Source organism: Pocillopora damicornis, chromosome 4 (genome assembly GCF_964200805.1).
Source record: "Pocillopora damicornis chromosome 4, jaPocDami1.2, whole genome shotgun sequence".
Taxonomy (NCBI): domain Eukaryota; kingdom Metazoa; phylum Cnidaria; class Anthozoa; order Scleractinia; family Pocilloporidae; genus Pocillopora; species Pocillopora damicornis.
In genome coordinates, this window is record NC_142673.1 from 17,029,574 (window position 1) to 17,051,697 (window position 22,124).

Genomic DNA, 22,124 nt, shown 5'->3' on the forward strand with positions numbered 1-22,124 from the left:
ATATCTTCGGTAGAAAGAAGAGAGTTTGCCCTCCCGCTCAAGGTTTTCTTCGATTGGCTAGTAAGGGACCAAGAGGGGATCACCATCATGTCAAATATGGCAACAGCATCTAACTAACGTTTTTCTCGTTCATTTCATTGGACAAATAGCCAGTGTCATGAGATAGAATCTACCAAAGAAGTCACAATGTCCAACAGTTATTGTTCTTCTCAAAGACCACATAGGAGAGGGGTAAGGTTACATTTGGGAGAGGGGAAGAGCTGGGTTTTTATTCTCAAAGACCCCATAGGAGAGAGGTAAGGTTAACCTTGGGAAAGGGGTGGGTTGTTCTTCTCGTATACCCTTTAGGAGAGGGGTAAGGTTACATTTGGGGGAGGGAAAGAGGTGGGTTGCCAGTGTGGCAACACTTCAGCTTGCCTTTGGCAGTGAAAAAGGGAAAAAAAAACAGAACAAGATGAGCTAAACAAGCTATGTGAAGGCCATCGATTTAATTGTTTAAAGCTTGTGAAAGGTCTGAAATAAGCCCTTGATGCGTAATCGACCGTGATGGTGTGCTGTTACTTAGCAGGCGATGGAAGTTTACTTTGTTCAACAAACTATCTACCCCTCTATGATAACATCTCTGCACCCCAGTCCTTCTTAATGTACCCTGTCATTCCATTTCGTCATCGGCAAACGGACACCAAATTAATTCTCGATGAAGAAACGATTTCAGACTAGCTTTTCGAAGTCCTTATGTCAAATCTTGCAAGATGGATACGAAAGGTGTCTATCATCTGTTTTTAACCGCTTCCCACTTTAGGTTTTAACTGAGGAGATTGCACTTAAAACCATTGTCACGATCTTTTTAAATATAGTAGTTAAGGACGAATCTGCCTAAGCTAACTCGGGAGTGAAGATCTAACGTGCTAGTTCTCCCGTAACTGTCTGAGCCTTCACAAAAAATCGCAGTGATTAAGAGATGGCTGAGGATCTCTCTCCAGGAAAACAGAGACAACTTTTGGAGAAAAAGATGAAGCTGGTTATAATCGGTTAGGTCCCTACGATTATTTCATCGTACTCTCTCCCTTTTTGGGAGTTGTTGAGCTAGTAGGAAGTAAACATGGAACTAAAGTCGACACTCTTTTCCACAATGATTTTCGCTGTCAGTTTATTAAATCATTTAACTTTCAAACGATTGAAGCTATTTTTCAGAACCTACCACTTTATGTTTTACATCGAAATCATGATTTAGTACCGCAGATTCTTAAAAATTTGTTTCAGTATACGAAGTATCTCAATCCTAACAACACCTCTCTCAAGAATAAAACGTTTTTTCACAACGACATAACCTTTTTCCTCTATAGTCCTTGGTGCTTTTAAAAATCACACTAAAACAATAATCACCTCAGAAACGCCTAACTTATTTGTTTCCAGCCAGTAGTATTTCAGCGTTTGGTGTTCAGAAAAGTCGCCATCGAGTCATCAAGGGCTTTCATGAATGTAGAGTGGTGAATTGGGGACTGGGTTCCAGTAAACTTGCTGGTGTGGCTTCGATCTCTGTAAGTGAGGATGTCCTCATGTTTGTGATGTTCCCAGTCATGGAACTGTTGGGCGGTGTCCAGGTCATATCCGTAGTTTGCATCCTTGGCGATGTCGACCAAGTATTCAGTCTGGAAATTTATATCATCGTGGCAGTCCTTCAGTTCGTTCATCCTGAAATTATAAAGGAAAAAATGAAAAACTTCCTTTTCAGTATAATCCGTGACAGGTTCTGTAACTGATCTGTTAAGTGTTCGCTTTTCTTCTAATGAAATTTTTTGGTGCGCTTATTTGAAGTCTGCAGCTCTTATCTAAAAACAAAGGAATATATTTAATACTTTAAGCCAGGATTACTAAATATCTACACGTTCGGGTCTCCCTTTCGACAGCAACGAAGCTGTTTTCAACGTATCAAGAAAAGGTCCTGTTGAGTGCATTTCGATTGAGTGTTTATGTCGTAACATTTGAATAAAAGTATCAAAGGAACAAGAAGCCGATGAAAACTCAAAGTAAACACAAGCAATCTGGCATAATGACGGGAAAACGCGATTGTGCAATGAATGATTTTGGGTTAAGCTTTGATTCTGATTGGTTGAGTCGCGGTTGGTTTCCGTTTCTATCTAAGGGCGACGCCAAATTTTCTAGAGCAGTCAAAGAGATTGAAGGGGCGAAGATCCGTGCAGCAATTCGCCCTCGCAAATTGCTCTATAATTTATTACTTTGCGATCCATTTCTCAATGTCCTTCTTCATGGCTTCCTTGTCAGGGACTTTGAGCTCCCCTGTGATGCAGTTAACGGTCCACTTGGCTTGCGCGTCGAACATGGTGTAAGTGTAGTACTGGTCCTGCATTCCAATGTAGAAAAACTTGTTGTTGCCAGCCTCGGTCCACAGCACATTCTTGTACATCCCGGCGGGGTACAAGATATTCCTGGCCTTCAGCCGGAGGCGCTCTTCAAGGAACGGAAAGTGGAAGTAGTAGCCGGTGCACAAAATGATGGCGTCCACATCGGCAGTGGTACCATCCTTGAAGTGGACAGTTTTGCCCACGATCTTTGTTACAAGTGGTCTCTCAGTGATCTCAGGGGGCCACTTGAAGCCCATTGGCCTGGTCTTGTAGGAGCAAATGATCTTCTTAGCGCCATATTTGAGGTTTTGCATAGCGATATCCTCAGCGGAATAGCTGGAGCCGACAACGAGGAGCGTCTGGCCTTGGAACTGATAGGCATTTCGGAAGTCGTGCGAGTGCATCACGCGACCAGGAAACTCCTCTATTCCTGGAAAAGAGGGAACGTGCGGCACAGAGAAGTGACCAGTCGCTACAATAAGGTAGTCAAACTTCTGAACAGGAAGGTCTTTGTCCTCGACAAGGCTTTTGACAACTACTGAAAAGTCATCAGTGTCATCATTGTAGGTCACCTGGCGGACGGCATGATTGAAACGAATCCAGTGTCGAAGATCGCCTTTAGTCCAACGACCTGATAAAAGATTCAGTAATAGAAAAATTGTTAAGTTACGCGCCAATAGCTGTGTGTTAATTCGATAACCTCTACATCGCTTGTCTACAGCTACTTTTGCTCTTAAAAGATAGGCCTGCTTTATTATTCTTTTTCGTCACGGAATTGGGAAAACCAGTCACAACAATGAAAAAAAAAATTAATAAATAAATGAATAAGCGTGATCGAAATCAGGAGCAGAGCCTAACCATTAGGTAACTTGTTGAGATGGAAAGGTTACTTACCTTGTAGATAATCAAAGAGAACCGCTCTGGGTGGGAAGGATGGAATTGCCTTTTTGAAATGATCTTCGAACGTGTAGTCTGGATATTCTAAAGCCTCCTTCGGACCATTCGACCAGAGGCCTCGGTACATACTTCCATGGACGGGTTCACCAAACTGATCGATACCTGAAAACAACAATAACAAAAAAAGAATTAAATCATACAATTGTGTTCATTTTTCTTCAATTCAAATAATTGTTTGCTTTAACCTTTTTTTCTCAGTATGCATACAAATGGTCTACCACGTCCGCTTTTCAAATCGACTCTAAGATGTTGCAAAAAAACATGTTTTTTATGTTCTCTGCCTTCCCCCTAACTCAGAAGCACTGATCAGCTCATATTGTCCTACTCTTATTTTCCACATTCCTGGCGGCGCTATTTTAGGTGCGATGTCGACGCTGCACGTTAAAGAAGAAAACAAAAGGAACGTTTTACACAGTTGGCTCCTCCTCCAAGTGGCTAAACCTCATCTACACTAAGAAAATGCTATTTTTTACCAGAAGGACATAACAAGATCAAATGAATAGATACAGAGGCCCTGTAAAAGAGTGTGTCGACGTGCCCCTGAAAACTATGTACTTACCAGTTTCCCAGGAGTATTTCCAGAGCCCTCCCCAGTCTGACTGCTTGTCGAAGCACACAATTTCAGGAATTTCTTTGCCTTGTTCTTTCAATTGATTGAAGTGAAACAATACTGACATACCACTGGGACCTGCACCGATCACACAGACACGCTTCGCTTTAGACATCTTTATGTTTATCGGTTCAAACTGTCGAAAAAAAAAATATAGCATTAGTGGTATCTTCAAAAATGATCAAAATTAAACTATGAATTAATTTGATTTAATTGTGAGCAGATCTCTCTCTGAGAAAGAAGTTCTCACTAAAATTTGCTTTACTTTCTACATTTGGTAAGCCTGCAGAGCAGGCGTAATTTTGGCGAGTGTTCAGTGTCTTCTTAACGAAACTTATGGCCGCCATCTTTGATTTTAATGGCAACGGAAGGCTGGGGAGAGAAAGAAATTTGTACCAAGGGGGCTGTCGACGGTCAAAAGTAAGGAGAGGGGTAGGGGTGGGGGAGGATAAAACGCCTGCACTGCAGGCTAACATGTTGCTTTGTAACTCAGTTGGTGGTGACACGCCCAGTTAGTATCTTGGTAAGAATCCCAGCGAAGCCTGAATTTTCTTTAGGATTCTTTCCTGCAGTTTCTTTAATTACAGCTCATTGAGAGGATCGTTTCTTTACTTGCATTTTCCAAGTTGCTTTTGGTTTTTTGAAAAATGAAGAAGAAAGAAAGGCTTAACTGGATGTCTTTGGCTGTACTGCAGTCTCACACGAGAGGATGATCTTTTAGAGAATCTCAGAAACTTGGTAATTTAAAAGCAAAGTGCACGAAAAAAAAATTACAAATTTTAAATTTAGAAGAGACTACTCTAAAGGACATCTTTTCTTAAGTATTCCGAGTCCAAGCGGGAGTGGAGGTCTTATAGAAAAGGCGGGTTGATAAATTCTCAGTGTTCAAAATGAGGAAGTATTGACAAAACGGACATTGCAACGCGAAAAGATAACGACTTTACTTCATAATTCCAATGTCAACGCATTCATTCACAGGTCATTCCTAACTCTCTGAATTGCTTTATTTTTAACTTTAATGACAGAAACGAGAAACTTCAGATCTTGACCATTCACCGACCGACCCTTGCTATGTTTGTAGAGTGGGTTGTTTTTAAATCAACATGACTTGTATTTGCAGAACATTGTTTTCTTTTCAGTTTGATAATTACGCAAACTCCTGAGTTGACCTAAGAAACACTGACGGTTTGGCCATACAACGGGAAAAAAACAAAATCATCTCAATTTGCTGGGGTATATTATAAATTCAGTTTTTTCCACAAAAGCAGCCTTATTGTTTTCACACTGATGGACATCAGTGTTATCAGAGAATCTGAAGGAGACTCTGGAAAAGCTGACGTTTATGTCAAAACAGGCCTAGGATGTGTCGCGACGAAGATTTAGTCACGCCAGGGCCGACAACAATCGAAATATTACATTTCAACAAGAAATAATAAATGGATAAAAATACATCAAAAGAAAAGCGACAAAAATCGAGTGGAATCATTGTCTTTAAAGAAGCTTTCGGTGTTATTCTACCATAAACATCCGTGTCGTTTTACATGTCAGTTTGGTTTAAACAGAAACAGAAAACCTAGTTGCATTTGTGTGTTTCTGAAGAGCTTTTAAAAGTCAGTGCAAGCACTATATTATTGCTAGGGAAACGACTCGCTATTTCAAGATGTTAAGTTTACGTGAGTGTCCTTGCGTTCAGTATGATGAGCTTTGCAGTTCATGCAGGGTGTTAGGTTTCTTGGTGGCAGTAATTTTCAGAAAGAAAAAATAAACAGTAAGATGTGCTCAAGTCTGGCAATAGTGTTGTGTCTCCGGCACAACAAATCTCGATTGCTTCGCACCCCTTACTGATCGACAATTTTCACTCCGGTAGAACTGACCACGAATGCAGTATTCCTCTTGAAAACTCACCAATATTCTGAAAAATTTTTCTACTGTTGCAATGTAATGTTACCTAGTGCCGCTTATCGTATCTCCAATCTCTCGCTTATTATTCCTTACACAACTTTTGGAACTGAATTGTTTCGTCGTTCGCAGGTTGCTATTAGAGACTTTAAGAGGACTACGACGGACACGGCGACGAAAAGGCGGCGAAATGAAATTTTCTATGAACTAAACAGTAGCTTAACGAGTGCGTTTTAAGACTCTTCACATTCCCAGGACGCCCTATTGAAAAGAAAAGGATGAAATCGCCTAAATTTGCGCATTCTTAGAACGAGAACCACAAAAACAAATTATTCACTTTTTTGAACTCTGAGCCGCATTCCCGTGTTGGGCTGCAGGGGAGATCTGGCGCCATTATAGACAGTAAACAAATCGAACACTCGTAAAATACACATGCAGGAGAAACAAAACTTCAATTTTTAAGCGATGTTTTCACAGGCGTCGCCGCCCTGACAGCTTGAACTTCCTATTACGCAAGTGAACGACACACTTCATTAACTGGAACTAAGAGGTTTCCGTTGGAGGCCGTAGAGTTTTCATTGCACGAAGTAACCCGGATAGCTTTAGGGTGCCAGACAAATGAAGATATCTGATTGTGTTTAAAAAAAAGAACATTCTTTAGCTTCGCATTCCAAGAGGAAAGGAAAGTCATCGTCTCTCAAATAACTCAGTTAACTCGAATCCGCATGAAATAAAATCTTACTAATAGTTCTCGTAGTACGCACGAGTTAGGCAAGTGGTAAGTGCAGGTGGCTCATGTAGGCCGTGAACCTGTAATCGGTACTCTCACTTTATACTCTCGTGAGCTGGTCAAAATTGAGATTCCTAGGAACGTTTAGGTGGAAACTTACCCAACAAAATTTCTGATAATTCCAATTCAGAACTGCTCGAGGACAACACCTACCCGCGCCAGTTGTGACTGTCGCCGAAAAGAGGGATATTTGAGAATAGATACTCCTATTAATTTACTTTGCTAGCAGTTGATGGGGGTGGGGAAATTGTTACGTTGTGCCTTTAGGGTCAAGTCCTTAGAATTCTTTGGAGTGATAAAGTTTTAGAAAAAAATTAAAATTAACATTCTGAGTATGTTTGTTTGCTTCTGTGACAATCTAGACGATATTCAGAAAAGGAACTTCAAATTCTGGATGTCTTTTTTCATATGTTTATCACTAACTAATTACTGTTGTTTTCTTCTTCTCCCGTAGAAGCTACTCACCCCCTTGTGATAATCTTTTTATAGCATTTGACAAGTGTCAGCTTATGAATAAGGTTATGTTTGGATTTCTGTTTCTTAATTTCGCAATATTTTTAACATAAAGCGTCGTCTTAGTCAGAACAATAGTAACCTCTGTCAACTGTTTGACCCGAAGTTTGCGCCTTGAACAATACTGGGTCGTAGCATGTTTCTTTTAAGAACATCAAGTTATTTGCACAAATGCAAACTCTCTTGCATATCAAGTTGGCTGCCCTATGACGCTTCTCTTTTCACTGGATTATTAGGTTTGATAATTGTGTCCGCTTAAATTTTTTCTTGGCTTTTTCTGATAAAGTCAGTCTCAAAAACACAGAGTTACAAGACAAGTTATTTCCTTCGGGGCATTGTTCTGTCTCGCGCAAACATTATTTTCGTATCAGGCTTTGTTGTCTAAGTTGGTATTTTTAAAGCAAAACACGCAGACGACTTAAAGAAAGCGGTGACGGGTGACGTTTTTTTTCGGCGACTTTGACGGCTGACAGTTCAATTCAGCGTCTTAGCCGGCTGACGGTTATTGTGTTTTTAAATCAACAATAAGTATTTTCTTCCTTTAATGTGCATTATGAACAATACTCAGACCTAACGAAGTGAGGTTACCTCTTGAAATTTTTGCAATAATCGATCATTGGTAGGCCCGTAGAAAGAGTGGTAGCCTGCAGGCGATTTTTTCGTTAAACGGAGGCAAGGACCAGGCGAGCGCGAACTTGTAGCCTTACCCTCCCCCTCAAGGTGAAACGTAAGCGAGAGAGGGTACGGTTACACGTAGGCTAGTCACGCGCTTGCCTTGTGCTTTTCTTTGTTCGCCTGTAAAAGACGCAAATAATTACGCAGTCTAAAGCCATGGCACCACTGTTGCTATCAGTTTATAAGACAATGCAAATCTAGATGGAATTGGCTTTCATATTGCTTGAAAGTGACATAAGCTTTCCCAAATATGCCGTAAGAAAATAGAGCATGTTTGAATTGTCTAGGAAAGGATGTCCCAGACCTTTCCCCGACCAGCTACAAAATAACTGTTGCCACCCCAGGTCCCCTCTCTTCAAACTTCGTTCGAGCGTCTAATGCTGCTGAGTTGTGCGTGAAAGAAATAAGTGCTGCGGGAAACTACTGGTAGTGGACACAAAGCGCTCGCTTTGCACTTCCTCGCTGAAGAAAAAAAAATTTTAAAACTAAAACGGTTTGGGTATTACACTGCAATTTTTTAAGCTCATACCGCGAGCTCTTCGTTCCACCAATAAATACTTAAAATGGACATTCAGTAGCATATTTACAGAAGTCAACATCTTAGAACACTTCTCACCGTATAACTCACTCTCTCTGTCTCCGAAAAAAAGCCGTAGTGCCGCTCCAACTCGAGTTATTGTTGGGTTGTTAGACTGTAATTGTCCGTTTTAACTTTCAGTAGATTCACTATCCGGCACATCTGGAGCTCAAATGAACCGAGCCAGAATTTAAAATCGAGTCGCCGATACTATGGAATCAATCTATCTTGGCGAAATCTCCCAAAGGTGTATGTGGTTTTCCTCTATAGGTCCGATAGAGGCTCGTTTCCTGTATCGGTCAGTTGTTTTTTTATCCACTTTTATGAAAAGAGCTAACAACAGCTTCAGTTCTTGCTTTAGTTTTGATTTTGTCGGATGGCGGAAATTGCACGGCGTTGCGTGGCCAGAAACAAATTATCAACGTTACCGTGGTAAGCTATTTTTAATATTTGATTATTCAGTTGAATGTTGATATTTTAAAACTGTAACCTCAAGGGCAAATATTAATAAATATAACTGTAAAGAGAATATGTTTGTAAACCTCGAGATAACCTTAACAGTATGAAGATTCCACAAGATCGTGTTCGTGGCAAGCGGCCAAAATAGTGTGATTTGAAGGACCTTTAATGGCTTATAATAAGCTTCTTTTTGGATTATTTATGGTAAATTTATCCTATTTGACGCTTGACGCCGGTTTGATTTTCCACTGTCCGATGGCTTTCGGTTAAACCTTATTAAGACTCTTTCAGAGGCACCGAAATACCCACTGCAATGGTTATTGCAGCCCTCTGCGGTGTAGTTCATGGCGGTGAAAGTACATTAGCACTTTATTAGTAGCACTCACTCATTCCGTTAGCGCCTGTTGAAGGTTTAGGAGGAAGCCGTACAAGTATTGATTGACTGATTTTGTGGATATTGTGACGAATGACGCGTTCCATATTCCATTTGTTTTTCCCTTTTTGGCATTTTTGAAATAGTTGACTCTAAAAAAGTAGCAGATTTATGTCTAGAAAGTGGTAAAGTAAGTCTTCAATATTTGGCCAATTTTTGTCCGTATGATGCTTATGTTTAGTAAGGGACTTAAATTTAAAAGCACAAGGAACCATACAAGGGTCATACAACGCCGTGTAAAACTCAGCTGTCGTATGTTGCTTTATCCGTCTTTACGAGATGCTCCGACTAGACGTAACAACATGCAACGAGTAAACAAGGCTAACACTTAAGCAAGGGTTACATTCAGTTGACCAAAATTATTTCAAAGAGTATTTTTAGTTCCATTACAGTGCAAGTGCAATTCATTCCGTCAGTAGCCCTTCAAGGGCAATGTTATTACAGTTCATAGTAATTTTTGTAGCAAACTTTTTGACTGAATAACCCTTTTCACCCCAGGAGTGACCAAAGCCTAATTTCTCTTAACAATACCAAAACATTTTAGAGCAGAAGGTAATGAAAAGTAAGTTTAAAAATCCTTTTTCACTCCCAGGAGTGACAAAAAGCTAATTTTATCCTCCTAGCAATATCACAGCATTTTCAAGCAGGGAGGTAGAGAGAAGTAGGTTAAAAAAACTGGCAAGGGGATATGGTTTCATTTAAAACCAAATTATCACTTCCATGATTAGGGGAAACATAAACTCGAATTTAGCGTTAATAAAATGACCGGAATTCAGGTGAGGTAGATCGTCTGTGAGTTGAATCTCGGTGTGAGAGTTATTTCTAACACTTAAGTCACTTCGTTTGAGAAATATTTATCGGTGTCTAATAATCGTGCTGTTGCGCATTTATCAAACTGAGGAGTGTAAATTCATTGGTAAATTCGGCTTCTGCGGGTTCCTTTTGTCCGTTAACTTAAAAGTTAAATGAATGCGGAAAATTTATCATCACATCATCTTAACTTTCGGTTCCTAAAAGATGACGGAATGATCAAATTTATCAGTTACTTTTCGTTATATTTCTTACATTCAGCGCATGTGGCCTCGTTTCAAACAATTTCCTTCTACTATAAACAATGCATGCTTCGACGTTTCGACGTGGCGAATTGCTGAGATTTCAAACGCATCTTGCGACGTATGACAAGCATGGTTATATTATATTGGCTCTTGAAAGTTTGCCTAGTGAGCTTAATCCTTGAGTTGACTGATGCTCTTTCGGTCGGTAACATTGCATCGTCAAAAAACAAAATAAGAATACATTCGAGACCAATAACTAACGCCCAAAGCCAAAAAACAAAAAAAAAAAACGTTGATATTGTAGCCTCAGGGCTTTGGCCGTGGGCACTGCGCATATATAGGTTTAAGTTTCATGGCCGACTTGAGAATCATTGTTATCACAATTGAAAATAAAATTACATACCTTGCTACAGTTGACTGCAATCAAGGAGAGGTCGTTCTGGCTTATCAGTGAGCAACTCAGTAATCTGTGATAAATACCACTGTAACTTTAAGACAAAGCTCCAGTTTTAAGTAAGACGATCGCTAATTAATTTTCTAGACCTTTTGAGTAATGCGCGTTACGTCTTTAAATCAGACGGATTCACTCTTAGGAAGCCAAATGCAAATAAATCTTGAACGTGATTTGCATCACGTTGTCACGATATCCTCAATAAATGTCACGCATTCGTCCCATGAGCGATTTTTCTTTCCATTCTTTTTGTCATTTTTAAACGTAGTTTGAAAACAAAATAATTTCGACAGTTCTTTTTACAATTAGGGTTTTCGTGAAACTATTGACGATCGCACACATCTCAGACAATAACGTAAATTAAGATGTCGATATATCCTGAGAGGGTCAAACACGTGACATAATTAAACCAAGATTGGAACCAGATTTTGAAAAGGTAGCTGGCCCCTATTGTGTCCTAGTGTACAAAGTGCGGGTACGAAGTAATCCTGTCTCACATAAATAACACTTGGGGATTTTCTTATTTCGATGGTCTTATCGACCCTGGAGCGAATGGAAAAGAAAAGAAAACAAAACAAAAAACAGAAAGAAAAACAAACAAAAAAAGCAAAAACACCGGCTGACACCAGCACGCGGATGGGAAGGGAAAGTAATGCAGGCTTGCGGCCGGCATTTAGCGCGTGCGATCAACTTGTAACAGGCCTTCGTCTTGTTGCATTTACGACAAGTTGTTTATAATCAAAGAAGGGAGCATGTAGCAGTCCTAAGCATTATTTGGAACATTGTTGATAAAATCCTGCGGATGCTGCCTCTCTAGGGGCAGTTTTAGTGTCACTAAGCTCAAGGAAAAACTCCTGATCACCACCAGACGAATTCATCGCACGTAAACAACGAATTTTTCTGATAAAATGCACATTAACATGGCGGTTATAATGTCACTAAGCTCAAGAAAAAAACTCATGATCGCCACCTGACGAATTCATTGCAAGTAAACAACCAATTATTTTGATTAAAAGTTTTTGTTTTTAAATGATTATTCGACTACTGTCTGCATCGAAACGGACGTGCATGTTAGAAGAAATCCCCTTTATCCTAAGCTTAGGTTTTTCTTTAACTTACATTTAAATCCTTTCCTTGTGGTTACCTCATTAAAAATCTTAGGATCGCTAACAGTACTTATCACTTATGTTACACTCTGAAACAAATAGAAGATTGCTCAGGAAACTTACATATGAAGTTTAAGGTAATCCAATTAACAGAGACGGATTGGATGCAGTCCTATGACCATCATTATGTGATTATTACGGATAATAAGAAGAGAAAATTTACTTGCCAAATATTAAATCTTTAAGATTACAAATTTAATTGACTGAGAGTCAGCTAAACGTGATCTGAAGTTGGGTTGGACTGGGGTTTTTGTGTTTTCGTGATTCCTGGTATCTTCTTAACCAAACCACAGGCAGCCCAAGCTCCAGCTGTGAGGTGATCGATCATCTTCCGAAATAAGGGTGATGGCGAAATTATAAGAGTTTATATGGGAATATTTACGACCGCTCTTAGGAATAAAAAAAATAAGTCAAATTCTCAATAAAAATACCTCACCTTACTTCTACACCGCATCACTTGTTGTCTGATCGCCCATAATTAATTACCTTCTTAAAAAGAACTTTTTGCGAGTTATCCATCTCTAGTTTTACCACATAAAACATTACTCAAATAGCGTTATTTGAACTTAGGTATCGACAATTTTTCCAACAGAACAAGAACAACAAATAGGTCTTATAATGAAAATGTTATTTACTTTGACAAATGGCTTTGTAGTGTAATTGAAATATGCTTCCAAGGGAGAGATAATACAAATATTAGGAAAAGATAAGGTTGTAATATTCTCCAAAGTTAAGAAATGTTTGAATAGCAAAGAATGTGATGGCCGATAAAGAAACTACTTGCGAACCTAAAAGAACCCTGCCAACGATTTCGTTTTGTTTAATACCGTGCGATATCGGGATTCTGATGACTTTTCAACGCAACAGCAATTCATATCTTTTCCCTTATGGGACTGTCTTGAGCTGTTTAGATACATTAAGAATCCCGTCAGTTATTTGCAAGCGATCCTCTTCGCACATTTTTTGTCAAAACGAACTTATCAGGATGCCAGACGAGTGTTTTGCATGCTTTCATTCCTTGCTCGTTTTTTGTCAAAACGAGTAATAACTTATCAGAATGCCAGAAGAGTGCATGCGCGCTTCTCAATAATCTCATGATATTAATTTTCTGCTTTATTGCGAGCATCACCGCGACCATATCTTCAGAAGTCCCATCGCCAGGCAAGGGACATCACCATATCTTATTGTTCGAGGAGTTGCCTCGACAAATCTCTTCGAATTCATTTAATATGATATTCGAATCTACCTCTCCCTTTTTTGACTGCCATAAATGGATGTTTTAATTTTGGAAGCAGCTCATTGTTAAACGCCTCTTCCTTTCGTTGCACCTTACCCACAACTATATCATAGTCACAACTTTCCCGTTCCATGAATAGGAACTTTATCGCTTCCTCGGTGAGTACCTCCAAAATATATATGTAAAAGGAAAATCATCAGTTTAACCGAAAGTTCGATTTCTCTCGAGGTGGCGCACACATATCCCTACCGCTCCTTTGTTGTGTTTAAGCAAAGAACAACGTTTTAAAAAGGATATAAAAAATTTTTCGTTAGATACACAACTACTAACTAACTTAATTTAACCTAAGAAACATGAACAACTGAATATATTTTCGCTGCTAGTTACATAACGTTGCGTAATGAAAGATGATCATACTTAATTCTTCGCAGGTTAACAATACGTAATGAACCCTAAGTTTGGGGCCTATTTGCAATCAACACCACACCTTTTTTCGTTTTCCAAGTAACATAGAACCCTTTCTTTGGAGTCCTGGTTTGCCCTATATCCGAGCTTATCAGAGTTGCTCTTCCAAAAGAGTTGGTTTCGGTATTTGAGGAAAAACTCGCACCACACCTTTCAGTCAGTAGAACTAACTACTGATCTCGCTCTATATTCAACACGCACAAAAAACGTACATGTCGAGTGAGATTGACTGCAACACTCGTATTCTATTCGAAACACACAAAACGAACATTTAAGCAAGATTGACTTCAAGTCTCGTACTCTATTCGGCACGCACAGAAAACGCACATGTCGAGTGCGATTGACTACAAGTTTCGTGTTCTATTCGGCACACACACAAAATGCTCATCTTAGTTAAGGCTGACGTCTAGTCTCGTACTCTATTCGGCACGCACAAAGACGCACAAAACGCACAAGTCAAGTAAGATTGACTACAACACTCGCGTTCTATTCAGCACGCACAGAAACGCATATGTTAAGCAGGATTGCCTCAAGTTTCGCACTATATTCGGCACACACAGGAAACGTATATTTCAAGTAAGGCTGAATACAAGTCTTGCACCGTATTCGACACTTACAGAAACGCACATGTCAAGTAATATTGCCTCAAGCCCAGCACTCTGTTCGGCACACTCAGGAAATGCACATGTTGCAAATAATGAAACTTTCCTTGCCTGACACGAAGTTACACGTTTTGAGTTTAAAATTCAAATGGTTGAGCTTATACATCGTCTCTTAATTTGTTTGAGAGAAAAGTTTAGATGTTTTTATAGGGACATAGCGAAGGATTTTGTAACTTAAGCAACAGGACGAATGGTTCTGTCTCGTAATTTTGAAATTTTTGTAAATGCCTTTAATAATCAGCAATCGCAGGTTGTTTTAACCAAAACCGGGATTTTCGTAATTTTTGTTTGAAATCACACACTACCTCTACTGTGTGATAACAACGCGGTAGAGATGGATATTACGCATTCAATTTATCTTCCATTTACTCTTACCATTTTCACAACCTAGTATTCTAAAAGTTCTACCGTCACTGAAATAATTCAGGATTGGAAAATGTTACTAACCCAAAACTGATTACATTTGGAAATGAGAGTAAGAAATTACAGTCCGATGAATATTTTCTAAAAATTGGTGCAGGGGAGACAAAAAATGGCCAATTGTGATTGAACTGGGCGGATTTCTACTTTATTATCGCACTCTGTCACTGGGTGCTTTGATATTCCTGGTCCTGTCTGCCTTTGCTTAAAAGGCACTGTTGATGACTGCTGAAAATTGAAACTGAAGGCTGAGGCAGTACTACGAAACTGTATCTTGCCTGACAAATATTGAGTAACCACATGGTTCCGATTGCAATAATCGATCGATCCATTCCGATCGGCAATAATTTTTGCATCTTATTCTTTTCGGCATGGTGCTCGATTCGATTCGATTCGTCGAGATTAGGCATTTTACAGGCCGCCTGTCATAAAACCAAATTATTCTGCAACACCCCCCATCGACGCATTACCACAGATTGTTTAGAACGTACCCCCCTTCGAGGAAAACTGAAAAGGTTTGGGTTTGTTTTAATGCACTTTCTTGAACACTGTTTAAGTCGCTTCAACTCGTAAAATCGTTCTTAAAGTTAACCTCCACGTCTCAATGGCTAGAGTAGGAGATCTAATGCTACTTTTCTCAAACCTTAATCTTAAAGCTCGAAACTGGGAAATATCCATTAACACAGATTCTTAAGAGTTGTTTTGTCTCCGTTTTGTGGCTGTAAAACGAGGATATAGACAAAGATTAAGACTTTGCACGCTATTCAAACAAAACATTTGATATCAGTACCCACATCTACTAACTTAGTATATTCATGATAACAAAAACTGTTTTAGGAATGAAACGTGTTTTTACTACAACATAATCTTTTCCCTATGATTCTACAGTCCTTGGCACTTTTAACAACCACACCAGTGCAAGAATCACTTCAGAGTCGCTTAACTTGTTTCCATTCAAGTAGTACTCTAGGGCTCAGATGCGTTCAGAAAAGTCGCCATCGAGTCATCAAGGGCTTCCATAAATGTAGAGTGGTGAATTGGGGACTGGGTTCCAGTAAACTTGCTTGCGTGGCTTCGATCTCTGTAAGTGAGGATGTTCTCACGTTTGTGTTGTTGCCAGTCATAGAACTGCTGGGTGGTGTCCAGGTCATATCCGTACTCTGCATCCTTGGCGATATCGACTAAATATTCAGTCTGAAAGTCTACGGCACCGTGATAGTCCTTCACTTCATCCATTCTGAAATAATGGGAAATGAGAATAAATAGATAAATGAAGGAATAAATAAATGGAGAAAATAAAATGTGGTGAGTGAATGGTAGAGTGGCGGATCCCAGATGGACAAACGTTTTTGTTATTGGGGCTTTTTATATTTTGTTTTTTGGGGAGGGTGGGCAACGTTTATTTCCTCTCAACCACGTTTTCTTGACATGTTCTGTAACTGATCCGTTACGTGTCACTCTTGCTCGAATGAATTTTTTTATTTTAAGTTTACAGCCAGTAACTAAAAAGAAAGAAAATTGTGATCCAAGATTGCCAAATATCTACACGTTGTGGATTTCATTTAATTTAAACAGCGACGAAGTATTTTTTAAAGTTAGAAGATGAAGGCTTATTGAGCGCATTCTAATTGATTGTGGTTGTTGTAACATTAGAATCAAAGTATCAAAGAGAAAAGTGGCAAGTGAAAACTCAAAGCAAAATCGCGTAAACTGGCCTAAACCTTTAACTATCAGATTAAATTTGCAAGTCTCCTTATTGTCAACCATACAATTCTTATAATGTTAGTTTAGAGAATTAAGTATTGAATCACCTAATTATCCCCAAATTGATATTTTTCTATAATTCTCATCTCTTATCTGGTTGGTGTTTTATTGATATTGTAAGGAGAAATTCTGTCTTGGTCACTCATGGGAGTTAAAGGGTTAATGGCAAGAAAATGCGAGTGAGCGATGAGCTTTGAATCTAAAATACAAGTCGCGATTTCTTTTAGTTTCCTTTGATTATTTTGAAGGATGACGCTAGTTTTCTAAAGCAATCAAGGTGGGGCAAAACCGAAAAAAGAATTTTACATAATTCATTCATTAAACCAGGGAAAATTGATCCATAACTTATTACTTTGCGATCCATTTCGCTATATCCTCCTCCATAGCTTCCTTGTCAGGAAGTTTGAGCTCCCTTGTGATACAATTAACGCTCCACTTGGCTTGCGCGTCGAACATGGTGAAGCTGTAGACCTGGTTTTGCATTCCAATGTAGAAAAACTTGTTGTTGCCAGCCTCAGTCCACAGTACATTCTTGTACATCCCGGCAGGGTACAAGATATTCCTGGTCTTCAGTCGGAGGCGCTCTTCAAGGAATGGAAAGTGGAAGTAGTAGCCGGTGCACAAAATGATGGCGTCCACATCGGCAGTGGTACCATCCTTGAAGTGGACAGTTTTGTCTTCGATATTGGTTAGCATTGGTCTCTCAGTGATCTCAGGGGGCCACTTGAAGCCCATCGGTCTGGTCTTATAGGAACAAATGATCTTCTTGGCGCCATATTTGAGGTTTTGCAAAGCGATATCCTCAGCGGAATGGCTGGAGCCAACTATAAGGATCGTCTGTCCCTGGAACTGATAGGCATTTCGGAAGTCGTGTGAGTGCATCACGCGGCCAGGAAACTCTTGAATCCCTGGAAAAGAGGGAACGCTCGGCACAGAAAAGTGACCGGTCGCCACGATAAGGTAGTCAAACTTCTGAACAGGAAGGTCTTTGTCCTCGACAAGGCTTTTGACAACAACTGAAAAGTCGTCAGTGTTATCATTGTAGGTCACTTGGCGGACGACATGGTTGAAATGAATCAAATGGCGAAAATCGCCTTTGGTCCAACGACCTGATTGAAGATTAAAGAGAAATGCTGTCATTGTTAAGCTACGTACTAGTGGAGCAATTATCAATCAAGTTTCGAAAATAATCCGGGATAAGTTTGGTTCTGCCTTTACTTCGTTCTGTGCCATCAATCAGACGAAGATCAAACCCATTCGTGACTTGGACACCCGCGTTTTCCCGCTCTTTAGCAGATTGCCAGTTTCTGGCTGAATATAAAGGAAACCTTTCACCTGATTGGCTTTCGTGATAACTCTGGTTTTGGTATTTCGACAAGCAATTGAAAACTGCTCCGGTGTTTTTCAATTTGTCAAGCTATACGTCACTCGTCTACAATCACTTTATAGTTTTCTTTTCATCACGAAATTGAGGAAACCAATCACAACAACAACAACAACAAAAAACGCGATCGGAGAGCTAACCAGCAGGTAAGTCGTGGAGATAAGAAAAATACGCACCTTTCAGATAATCATAGAGAACCTCTCTCGGTGGAAAAGATGGAATTGGCTTTTTGTAATGTTCTTCAAAAGTGTAGTCAGGAAACTCATTAACTTCCTTCGGACTATTAGACCAGAGGCCTTTGTACATACTTCCATGGACGGGTTCGCCAAACTGATCGATACCTGACAAAAAAGATGTGTATTTTTTATTTCTCTTTCAAGTCATTGTCCCCTTGGACCCTGTGCCTCAGTATGCATACAGACCTAGTGGTTTCTCAAGGCAGCCTTTCTAATCTATGATAAAATTTAGAACAGTTATGATTTTTGTCACATTGCCTTTCCATTTTGTTTAGATGGTTCACTCTCCTCACAATCTACCATTTTCTTCTCGCCCTTTTGAATGCGCTTGTAAATGATGCTGTATGTTTTAGAAGAAACGCTTAGAAAAAAATTTACAGAAAATTCCTGGTCCCGGCAGCTAAGCCTTATTCCCACTCCTAAAAGAATGCAGCCTTTATCAGAAAGACAACAGAAGATCATTGGAATGGAAACACGTACGGGCTCTGAAATTTGGGTATCGTGTCGTTCGACGTATTGAGAAACATGAATTATATCCAGAAAGTCCACCCATTTAAACGTTGTTAAAAGAGTGTGTAAAAGCGCATTGAGGACTACTTACCAGTTTCCCAGGAGTATTTCCAGAGACCTCCCCAGTCCGACTGCTTGTCGTAGCACACAATTTCAGGGATTTCTTTGCCTTGTTTTCTCAGTTTATTAAAGTGAAACAGAACTGACATACCACTGGGACCTGCACCGATCACACAGACACGCTTCGCTTTGAACATCTTTACGTTTGTTGGTTCCAACTGTCGAAAAAGAAATTTTATATAATGACGCTTTGAAAAATCAATCAGTGTTTTGATTGATATTTGTTCGAAAATACACGCCATAGGTTCCCGGTCCATCCTAATTTGAAATGAATTGATCTCCATTCTCTTACCCGGCAGGGCCGTAAGGGGCCGACGACGTATTGCGTATTACGTACTGCTTCTAAAAGCACTCAAAATTTCCCCAGGAAAATACACAGAAGAGGGGTGTAGGCGCCTTGACATGGATCGTGTTTGTGGTGCTGAATACAAACACAGCGACGAAAGGAAAAAGAGGAGAAAGGTCCTAAGGGGACAAAGAAAGAAGAAAGAAGACAAGAACCAACAAGCAGAGGGTGTTACTCATGCTGCTAGAGCATTTTAAGACACTTCCTCTGCTCAGAGATTCAACAGAGAGTTTTCAAACCCAATTACAACTTTTAAATGCATTTTTCTGTCAAAGTGCATTTTGATAGAACCCCGAGTAGCTCGACATGTGTAGTTCAAAAACTATTTGAGATAATTTCATGAAATTTTCCACAGAAAATCTTGAATGGTGCTTCTGTGCAATAAACCTAAAACAAAGTAAAAAGGTAAATTGACCATTCAATGGCAGGCAAATTTTTTGCAGAAGGAGCCCAATTTCAGTATTTGACATGGTTATAATCATGTTGTATCATTGCACAGAACTAGTATGGATACCACTCCTTGATATAACTCTGTAACTTATGGTAGGCACTCACTGCGACACTTAGGACCTAAATTATGGGCGAAGCTGTCATCGAATGACAGATCAGCCAAAATAATTAATGAGTTTAAAAGGGGCATTCGTGGCAAAGATCTGGCTGAGTTAATAGAAACCGGCTGCAAGGGTTGTATCCTCTGCTCAACAAGACATTTTTACCTTTTTTTTCACCTTAATACTCATATTTTAATGTAGACGTCTTAGTCTTTTAATTTTGTGCTGTATTTTATATAATTCTGTGTTGTATTTTATACTAATATGCGTCCCCTTATTAGTATGGGTTCTCCCAGGCTACACGGTTTGACACTTCGATAAAGTTATTATTATTATTATTATTATTATTATTATTGTTAGCGGTTGAATGGTAAACGACACAAAGGATTATTGACGAGATCGATCTAGGTAGGTTATGAGGCCTCAAAGAGAGCCACAAAGATTCCACATCCTGCTGCTCACACTGAAATAATCGAGTGCATGGTAAGGTTTGTCTCAAATAAATACAGACCCCTCCACCAGGCGCAGACGTACGATCGTTCCTAAGAAGGTTATACCCCGGCATAGCCTAAGCAGAGTCTGGAATTTGCGGCGACAGCCATGACTCTCAGACACAAACAGCGCCGGGATTGTTACATTATGCGACATATTGCAGGTCATCGACCTTATTGCTGAGGGATCGTAGATTCGCAATTAAGATTATAATGTCGCTCTTTAATTTGATTTCCAGCTCAAACCCCACGTTTACGCCTCGCCATTCCCAAGTCAGAGAGGCTGTTCTTGACATCCCAGGACAGTACTGATGTACATGACTTCAAGGAGAATAGATATTAGGAAGAATAAACAATGGGTTCTGCGTTTTGGAAATTTGCATAACCGCCTGTGGATGAAATTATGCAGGATTGATTTCTCCGTCAGCTTTCTTCAGAATTGGGAGTTATATCTCCTGGGTTAGATTCCACATCCATGCAGATGGTCAAATCCCTAGGGAAATCCAAATCCGTTCTTTGTAGAAGTAGTACCTAAGCCATTTAAAACAGCATCTTTTGGACCTCGGCTTGCTAGAGTAGATCTTATAATGAAAGCTAGCGACGAAGAAAACCGAAACGAGCAACTTGCTTGGAATAACTCGCTTCATGGAGACACCAGTTTCGCTAGCAAAGTCTAGGGCCCCATTAGAAATAATTTGAGAGCCATTAAATAGCAGATGTGTGACTAAATGGTAAGATATTAGATAAAATATAGAGAGCTTAAAAGTTGCGGTCGCCATGTTGGCGCTGACTTTAAACTCTTTAAGGTGGCTAATTTACGTTTTCAACTTATTCAATAACACTTAATTACCCTATGTTAAACTTCGTATATTGGCTCTTGAAAGTTTGTCCAGCGAGCTAAACAAACTGAAACCTAACTTCGCCGAACTTAAAACTGATGATCTCTGTCGGTAAGAGATCATTTTATTGTCAAAAATGGAAAATACGGTGTAGGGGAATGAATTACTCTAAAAGCCAGATAATGACGATGGCGTTTGGGCTTCAGATCTTTTGTGGCACTTCGCTTATGTAATTAGAAATTTCATACCCGCCTTTGAGAGTTATTGCAATCACGATTGAAAATAAAATTACCTACCGCGCTACAGTTGACCGCAATCAAGGATTAAGACGTTCTGGAAAGTAGGGTTTATCATTGACCAATTCAGTGATCTGTGAGGATACCACTTGTTCACGGACTTTTTAATGACAAAGTACAAGTTTTCCGTGCGAATGATTTTACGAACCTTTCTCAGCCGCGTGCGCTACTTAGGAAGTTTGGAGAGCACTGAAGAAGCTAGAGTTGCTCGAGGCGTTGCTCGAGGCGTAGCCTCTAGCAACTGTTATGTATCTTTCGTGCTCTCCTGACTTCCCGCGCGCTTCATATCTCGATGAACGCACGCTAACGTATGAAGCAATTGTTTTATAATATTTTCAACCCGATGGAAAATTATTTTTCTCGAGGGATTTGTTTCCTGACGTCATGAGCGTGCATTATAGGAATATGAAGCACGCTCACGCAATTGAATTTCATTAGACAAATTCGCTAGCTTTGTTACAATAGGATTTATTTCAACAGAAGGAAATGCAAATATAGCGGTTAACTGACGTCAATGTGATTTAAAATAATTTTTCACGAAATTCTAAATAGATCGTCGCAATCGTCCTTAAAATGACTTTTCTCCCTTTTTTCCATCTCTTGAACTCTCTCGTAAAAGTTATCATCTTGAAACGTGATTTGAAAATGAAAACGTTCCGAGAAGTATTTTTTTCGATTAGGGTGTTGGTGACTGCCGGCTATCATTGCCAACCACGCACCATGACATTAGTTAAGACTTGCAAAAAATGTCACGAAATGTGACGTCATTGAACTAATCTTGGTTTGAATTTGGGTCTAGTAACGTCACGATTTCTGTCCCTGTCTGATGTCACGGTGTTTGGTTATCAAAAG

The 22,124-nt window shown here is 39.6% G+C and overlaps 2 protein-coding genes across 7 annotated transcripts; both read right to left on the reverse strand.

Annotated features, from left to right (window-relative positions):
* Positions 1 to 1,123: 1,123 nt before the first annotated feature.
* Positions 1,124 to 11,165, reverse strand: LOC113672150 (uncharacterized). Of its 4 annotated transcripts, none has more exons than XM_089205208.1 (5): positions 10,738 to 11,165; positions 3,883 to 4,069; positions 3,261 to 3,425; positions 2,241 to 2,997; positions 1,124 to 1,695 (listed from the first exon to the last, which is right to left on the reverse strand). In XM_089205208.1, exons 2-5 carry the CDS (start codon positions 4,046 to 4,048, stop codon positions 1,428 to 1,430), a joined length of 1,356 nt encoding a protein of 451 aa, XP_089061334.1. In that variant the 5' UTR covers positions 4,049 to 4,069; positions 10,738 to 11,165; the 3' UTR covers positions 1,124 to 1,427. The 4 variants fall into 4 exon arrangements, with proteins under 4 accessions (XP_089061334.1, XP_089061336.1, XP_089061335.1 ...); XM_089205210.1 differs by lacking the exon at positions 10,738 to 11,165 and adding an exon at positions 8,427 to 8,838; XM_089205209.1 differs by lacking the exon at positions 10,738 to 11,165 and adding an exon at positions 6,776 to 6,806.
* Positions 11,166 to 15,566: 4,401 nt separating this feature from the next.
* Positions 15,567 to 21,597, reverse strand: LOC149047037 (uncharacterized). 3 transcript variants are annotated; one of them, XM_089205205.1, is made up of 6 exons: positions 21,273 to 21,488; positions 19,042 to 19,214; positions 18,721 to 18,907; positions 18,060 to 18,224; positions 16,852 to 17,608; positions 15,567 to 15,972 (listed from the first exon to the last, which is right to left on the reverse strand). In XM_089205205.1, exons 3-6 carry the CDS (start codon positions 18,884 to 18,886, stop codon positions 15,702 to 15,704), a joined length of 1,359 nt encoding a protein of 452 aa, XP_089061331.1. In that variant the 5' UTR covers positions 18,887 to 18,907; positions 19,042 to 19,214; positions 21,273 to 21,488; the 3' UTR covers positions 15,567 to 15,701. The 3 variants fall into 3 exon arrangements, with proteins under 3 accessions (XP_089061331.1, XP_089061329.1, XP_089061332.1); XM_089205203.1 differs by lacking the exon at positions 19,042 to 19,214 and having other exon boundaries at positions 21,273 to 21,597; XM_089205206.1 differs by lacking the exon at positions 19,042 to 19,214 and having other exon boundaries at positions 16,824 to 17,608; positions 21,273 to 21,535.
* Positions 21,598 to 22,124: the final 527 nt, after the last annotated feature.

Excerpts from the sequence above, each read along its gene's own strand:
- LOC113672150 (XM_089205208.1), bottom strand. The coding sequence starts at position 4,048 with ATGTCTAAAGCGAAGCGTGTCTGTGTGATCGGTGCAGGTCCCAGTGGT. Across the intron at positions 3,426-3,882 it reads GAAATACTCCTGGGAAACTG|GTATCGATCAGTTTGGTGAA; the intron begins GTAAGTACATAG and ends TGTTGTTTTCAG. Across the intron at positions 1,696-2,240 it reads ATTGAGAAATGGATCGCAAA|GATGAACGAACTGAAGGACT; the intron begins GTAATAAATTAT and ends TTATAATTTCAG.
- LOC149047037 (XM_089205203.1), bottom strand. The coding sequence starts at position 18,886 with ATGTTCAAAGCGAAGCGTGTCTGTGTGATCGGTGCAGGTCCCAGTGGT. Across the intron at positions 18,225-18,720 it reads GAAATACTCCTGGGAAACTG|GTATCGATCAGTTTGGCGAA; the intron begins GTAAGTAGTCCT and ends CTTTTTTGTCAG. Across the intron at positions 17,609-18,059 it reads TCTCTATGATTATCTGAAAG|GTCGTTGGACCAAAGGCGAT; the intron begins GTGCGTATTTTT and ends ATCTTCAATCAG.